The sequence below is a fragment of the Trichosurus vulpecula genome, chromosome 2 (assembly GCF_011100635.1).
Source record: "Trichosurus vulpecula isolate mTriVul1 chromosome 2, mTriVul1.pri, whole genome shotgun sequence".
Taxonomy (NCBI): domain Eukaryota; kingdom Metazoa; phylum Chordata; class Mammalia; order Diprotodontia; family Phalangeridae; genus Trichosurus; species Trichosurus vulpecula.
Window position 1 is genome coordinate 1948826 of NC_050574.1, and position 7177 is coordinate 1956002.

Below are 7177 nucleotides of genomic sequence, written 5' to 3' on the forward strand. Positions count from 1 at the left end.
CTTGTTTGATGAGATAGAATATGGAACTTGGGATAAAATTTTTTTCCCTTCCTCAGATCATCAGTAATTAATGTTTAATTGTTTTTGTCTTTTTCAGATTCCCTTGCTCAAGAAACTATATATGAAAGCATGGATCCAGCTCTAAAGCAGGGAATTGATATGGCAGCATCATCCAGAGAAAGGCTTCTAGGAGACAGTTTCTGGGATTTGAGGATGGGAAAAGTTTGGGAACATGATAACATTTTAGAGAGAAAGAAGGCTAGCCAAGGGGAACAATTGAGACAACCATCAGTCAATAACAAGAAAAAAACGAATATGGCGACTATCTATGAGAATAATGTGTTTAGGGGAAATTTCAGTCTGCCGTCAATCTATGATTGGCCAAAGAAAGTTCCCTTGGAGAAAAGTCAGCATAAATATTATGTACTTGCAGAGGATTTCAATCAAATTTCACACATAATTAGGTGTAATACAATGTCCTTCCAGAAGAATTGTAAAAATGATAACTTCAGGAAGCCTCTTGGTTACCACTCAGACCTTGTTCACAGTCATCAAATAAATGTTCGAGGTGAAAAATATGAATGTAATGAATGTGGGAAAACTTTCAGCCAGAGAAAATGCCTTCGTGAACATCAGAAAATTCATACTGGATGGAAGTTTTATGAAAGTAATGAATATGAGAAAACTGTTAGCCAGAGAAGGAAACTTAATGAGCCTACAAAGATTCATGCTGGACAGAAGCCCTATAAAGGTGAGGAATTTGGGAATGTCTTCAGCCAGAGTGGACACCTTACTGAATGCAAAAGGGTTCATACTGGGCAGAAGCTATTCAATTGTAGTGAATGTGGAAAAGTTTTCAACCAAAGGAGATACCTTACAGTACATGAGAGAATTCATACTGGACAGAAGCCCTATGAATGTACTGAATGTGGGAAAGCTTTCAGCCAGAGAGGACACCTCAATCAACATAAAAGTGTTCATACTGGAGAGAAACCCTTTGAATGTAATCAATGTGGGAAATCCTTTTGCCGAAAGGAAAGACTTAGTGAACATCAGAAAATTCATGTAGGAGAAAAACCTTTTGAGTGTAATCAGTGTGGGAAATCTTTCTGCCGGAGGGGAAGACTAAGTGAACATCAGAAAATTCATGTAGGAGAGAAACCCTTTGAATGTAATGAATGTGGGAAATGCTTTAGCCAGAGAATACACCTTAGTGTACATGAGAAAATTCATGCTGGAGAGAAGCCCTTTCTGTGTAATGAATGTGGAAAGTCTTTTACCTGGAAGGCAAGCCTTACTATTCACCAGAGAATTCATGCTGGAGATAAACCTTTTGAATGTAGTGAATGTGGGAAAGTTTTTAGGCACAAGAAATCCCTTTTTTGTCATCAGAGGATACATACTGGTGAAAAACCCTTTAGATGTAACGAATGTGGGAAATTCTTCAGGCAGAGAGGAAACCTTATTGAACATCAGAGGATCCATACTGAACAGAAACCTTTTACATGTAATGAATGTGGGAAATCCTTCAGCTGGAGGAGTTACCTTACCAGTCATCAAAAAATTCATACTGGAGAGAAACCCTTTGAGTGCAGTGAATGTGGGAGATCCTTTACCTGGAGGAGTCACTTTGTCATTCATCAGAAAATTCATGCTGGAGAGAAACCTTTTGAGTGCAGTGAATGTGGGAAATCCTTCAGTTGGAGGGGAAGCCTTAAGGCACACAAGAGAATTCATACTGGAGAAAATCCCTTTGAATGCAATGAATGTGGGAAATCCTTTAGTCTCAAGGCAAGACTTACAGAACATCAGAGGATTCATACAGGAGAGAAACCTTTTGAATGTAATCAATGTGGGAAATCCTTCACTTGGAGGGGAAGCCTTAATGCACACAAAAGAATTCATACTGGGGAAAACTCCTTTGAGTGTAATGAATATGGAAAATCCTTTAGTCACAGGGCAGGGCTTACTGAACATCGAATAATTCATAGGGAAGAGAAGCCCTTTGAGTGTAATGAGTGTGGAAGATCCTTTAGCAGGAGAGGAAACCTTACTAACCATCAGAGAATTCATGATGGAGAAAAACCCTTTAAATGTAGTGAATGTGGGAAAGCCTTTACGTGCAGAACTAACCTTTACCATCATCAGAGAATTCATAGTGAGAAAATGTTTGGTTCCAATGAATATGGGAAGGCCTTCAGCTGTAGAGAGGAAGACTTACTAATCATCTGAGAATTCCTTTTGGAGAGAAACCATTTGAATGAAATAAATATGGGAGAAATCTTCAGCCATAAGACACATTATCATTAGAGAATTCACATTAGTGAGAAACAGTTTGGATATGAGTATGGGAAAGCTTTTATCCAGAGGATGCACCTCATTGTATACATGGTGGAGAAATCTTTTTAATACACTTAACCTAGGAAAGCTTTTAGGGATACCTCATGCCTTACTCAATGTTAGAGATTAAATACTGGAGAGAAACATTTCATATAGTGAATATGGGAAAGTATTTGTAGAGATGGCATACTTTCATAGAAAATAATTCACATTGAACAGAAGCTCTTTGTATATAATGTGTGGGGAGAGCCTTCATCCAGAGTTGCCATGGACAAAAAATTCATTGTCCTACAATCACATGTGTCTTTTTTATTTTGGTGGATTAGTACTTTGATGACAGGCCAACTACCCATGGCTGGACCAGTGTTTAAATCCTTTCCAGCTTGGTGTGCCATGTCCTGGAGTTTGCATTCTTTTGTGAACCCAGGATTACCTCCAGGCATCAGATTAGGAGGTAGGTGGACGGACTACTAAGAATTCGTTCTGAAAAAAAAAAAAACGACAACAACAAAAACCCCAACAAAAACACTTGACAAAGGAAGACTATAGTAAAACCTTTGGGGTGTAGCTCACCTATCAGAAATAGGAGGTTTTTATGCTGGATATTAGTGGTGGAGATTAATACTGTAGGAAAATTTTCATAGAGTTGTCATTTTGTAAATACCAGAGAGATTAAAGATGACCGAAATTGTCACCAGTTCCAATATTTGTTGCCTTGAGAGGTTAAACAACGATTGCATTCTCCTTTCTGACCTACCATCCTTTAGTGCACAGTCTTCCGAGATAGCAGTAGAGATATGGATGAGTCATGGCAATAGGTGTGCTGCAGCAGGAATACTAAAGGTGCCTAATGTGTAAGATTAACTTAGAGAAACTTTAACAAAACCACTGAAAGGTTTATGTGTACACATTAGTGTGTAAGTATACAGTTAGCATGCAGGGATTTTCACCTCTATTTTTTTCTTTTTTTAATTGGAAGTTTAGTAATCATAAAAAATTTTTGAATACACAGACAAGAATTTTTAAAAGATTTGAAAAAAGTATAGTTTTTTTTTTGAACTAAAGATAAATATAGTTTGTTCTTTGGCATCTTCCAAATTATTTTTCTCCCATGTATGTGTATATATACATACATATACATATACACACATGCATATATGGAGGGAAATATAAGTGTACGTGTCTATGTGTATATTTTGATTTTCTGAAGTCAGGAGAAACCTGATTACAAACCAAAGGGCAACATTTGGTAGCTTTTAGTTTGTGGTCAAGCTTCATCACCCTTCAGGCCTTAGACTTCTCATCCATTTACACAACTACTAGAAAATTATACTGGCCCTACGGTCAGGAGGACCTAAGTTGAAATCCAGCCTCAGCCACTTGTTAGCTGTGTGACTCTGGGCAAGTCACTTAACCCTGATTGCCTCAAAAAAAAGAAAAAGTGCTTTAAATTGGATCCTTAGTGGTGCCCATAAATCCTTCCAGCCTTCTCTGGTTTGTTCTTATACTCTTCCCCAGTGCCTGTTCCAAACGTTAGCTCTTCCTCAAGCTACCCCTCCCTTCCCTTTTGCTTTTATCAGAGGACCTTTCAACCATTGTGGAGAGAACAGAGGCTATTGCCTTTGAGGTCCTTCCTTCATGTATCCACACCTCAAATCCCCTCAACATCATTCTCTGATTTTTCTTCCTTTGGTCCAGCCTTCCACAAAAATGACATTTCTCCTCATCAAAGCCATCTTGTCTTGTGTCCTTAGTCTCAATCCCTCTGGGAATTTGCCTCTTCAATCATCCCCTCTATTATTAATCTTCAAAATCTTTCTGTATAATAAGTTCTTTTTTCTGCTGCCCATATCTCCTCTAGCCTTAAAACCAACCAACCAACACACCAATGCACTCTTAAGACTTTCAGTCCCTCAAGCTCTCACTGATACCTGATTTCCTTCTGATGAGAGCCTTCCTGGCCACCCTTTCCTGTATTGGCTACACCCTCACTTATTCCCCTTAGCTCACTGCTGAAATTAGGGTAGTTGGAATGCCTCTTGCTCCCCAGTAACACTTCCAGACTCTTCCTCTATCACCATCACTCAATAACTTCTCCTTTGAGATTTACACAATCCTCATCTACCACCCAGTCAAACTCCTGGTAGTTGTTGTCTACAAACCCTTTTTTAAAATTATTATTCATTTAATATATTTAGTTTTCAGCATTGATTTTCACAAGAGTTTGAATTACAAATTTTCTCCCCATTTCTACCCTGCCCCCCACTCCAAGATGTCATATATTCTGGTTGCCCTGTTCCCCAGTCAGCCCTCCCTTCTGTCACCCCACTGCCCTCCCATCCCCTTTTCCCTTCCTTTTTTGTAGGGCAAGATAAATTTCTATGCTCCATTGCCTGTGTATCTTATTTTCTAGTTGCATGCAAAAACTTTTTTTTTGTTTTAGAATATCTATTTTTTAAAACTTTTAAGTTCCAAATTCTCTCCCCTCTTCCCTTCCCACCCACCCTCCCTAAGAAGTCAAGCAACTCAACATAGGCCACATGCATATCATTGTGTATAACCCTTCCACAATATTCATGTTGTGAAAGACTGACTATATTTTGCTCCTTCCTAACCTATCCCCCTTTATTGAATTTTCTCCCTTGACCCTGTCCCCTTTCGAAAGTGTTTGTTTTTGATTACCTCCACCCCCATCTGCCCTCCCTACTATCATCTCCCCCCTTTTTTATCTTCTTCCTCCTTTTTTCCTGTAGGGTAAGATACCCAATTGAGTGTGTATGGTATTCCCTTCTCAGGTCAAATCTGATGAGAGCAAGATTCACTCATTCCCCCTCACCTGCCTTCTCTTCTCTTCCTACAGAACTGCTTTTTCTTGCCACTTTTATGCGAGATAAATCATTCTATCTCTCCCTATCTCCCTCTCTCAAAATATTCCTCTTTCATCCCTTAATTTTATTTTATTTCTTTTAAATATCTTCCCTTCATCTTCAACTCACCCTGTGCCTGCTCTCTCTATATATATACACACATATACATACATACACACTCACATATACATATATATACATAAACATATATATATATATATGTATGTATATGCATATTCCCTTCAGCTACCCTAATACTGAGGTCTCATGAATCATACACATCATCTTTCCATGTAGGAATGTAAACAAAACAGTTCACCCTTAGTAAGTCCCTTGCAATTGCTTTTCCTTGTTCTTTTTCTTGATTACCTTTTCGTGCTTCTCTTGATTCTTGCGTTTGAAAGTCAAATTTTCTATTCAGCTCTGGTCTTTTCACTGAGAAAGCTTGAAAGTCCTCTATTTTATTGAAAGTCCATATTTTGCCTTGGAGCATGATACTCAGTTTTGCTGGGTAGGTGATTCTTGTTTTTAATCCTAGCTCTACTGACCTCCGGAATATCGCATTCCAAGCCCTTCGATCTCTTAATGTAGAAGCTGCTAGATCTTGGGTTATTCTGATTATGTTTCCATAATACTCAAATTGTTTCTTTCTGGTTTCTTGCAGTATTTTCTCCTTGATCTGGGAGCTCTGGAATTTGGCGACAATATTCCTAGGAGATTTCTTTTTGGGATCTATTTGAGGAGGCGATCTCTGGATTCTTTCAATTTCTATTTTACCCTCTAGCTCTAGAATATCAGAGCAGTTCTTCTTGATAATTTCTTGAAAGATGATATCTAGGCTCTTTTTGTGATCATGGCTTTCAGGTAGTCCAATAATTTTTAAATTCTCTCTCCTGGATTTATTTTCCAGGTCAATGATTTTTCCAATGAGATATTTCACATTGTCTTCTATTTTTTCATTCCTTTGGTTCTGTTTTATAATATCTTGACTTCTCATCGAGTCACTAGCTTTCACTTGCTCCAATCTAATTTTTAAGGTAGTATTTTGTGCAGTGGTCTTTTGGACCTCCTTTTCCGTTTGGCTAATTCTGCCTTTCAAGGCATTCTTTTCCTCATTGGCTTTTTGGAGCTCTTTTGCCATTTGAGTTAGTCTATTTTTTAAGGTGTTGTTTTCTTCAGTGTATTTTTCAGTATTTTGGGGGGTCTCCTTTAGCAAGTCATTGACTTGTTTTTCATGGTTTTCTCGTATCCTCATTTCTCTTCCCAATTTTTCCTCTACTTCTCTAACTTGCTTTTCCAAATCCTCTTTGAGCTCTTCCATGGCCTGAGACCAGTTCATGTTTTTCTTGGAGGCTTTTGTTGTAGGCTCTTTGACTTTGTTGACTTCTTCTGTCTGTATGTTTTGGTCTTCTTTGTCACCAAAGAAAGAATCCAAAGTCTGAGACTGAATCTGGGTGTGTTTTCACTGCCCGGCCATGTTCCCAGCCAACTAACTTGACTCTTGAGTTTTTCATCGGGATATGGCTGCTTGTAGAGTTTAGAGAACTATGTTCCAAGCTTGGGGGGATGCGCCAGCTCTGCCACCCCAGCATTCCTCCTTCCCCAAGAACCCCCAACCTGGACTGGACTTAGATCTTCAGCAGGCTCTTCACTCCTGCTCTGATCTGCCACTTAATTCCTCCCACCAGATGGCCTGGGCCCGGAAGCAACTGCAGTTCTAGTTTTGTAGCTGCCCCACTTCTGCTGCCCCAGGGCGGTGGCCGAACCGCAAACTCCTTCTACTCCTACAGTTTTTCCCACTAACCTTCTCTGTTGTCTTTGGGGTTTGTGGGTTGAGATGTCTGGTAACTGCTGCAGCTCACTGATTCAGGGTGCTAGGGCACGCTCCGCCCGGCTCCTGGTCTGGTTGGTCCGTGCCACCCACGCTGGGCTCTGCTCTGCTCCCAGCTCTGTGCAGGATAGACCTCACC

At 39.5% G+C, this 7177-nt stretch overlaps 1 protein-coding gene across 1 annotated transcript; it reads left to right on the forward strand.

Annotated features, from left to right (window-relative positions):
- Nucleotides 1-315: 315 nt before the first annotated feature.
- Nucleotides 316-2232, forward strand: LOC118835384 (zinc finger protein OZF-like). The gene is made up of 4 exons (XM_036742573.1): nucleotides 316-423; nucleotides 637-1065; nucleotides 1201-1673; nucleotides 1785-2232. The coding sequence occupies exons 1-4, from the start codon at nucleotides 316-318 to the stop codon at nucleotides 2230-2232; spliced, it is 1458 nt and encodes a 485-aa protein (XP_036598468.1).
- Nucleotides 2233-7177: the final 4945 nt, after the last annotated feature.

Coding starts and splice junctions, on each gene's coding strand:
- LOC118835384 (XM_036742573.1), top strand. CDS start 316: ATGGCGACTATCTATGAGAATAATGTGTTTAGGGGAAATTTCAGTCTG. Junction 424..636: donor AAAGTCAGCATAAATATTAT/GTACTTGCAGAG, acceptor CGTGAACATCAG/AAAATTCATACTGGATGGAA. Junction 1,674..1,784: donor GCTGGAGAGAAACCTTTTGA/GTGCAGTGAATG, acceptor GAAATCCTTTAG/TCTCAAGGCAAGACTTACAG.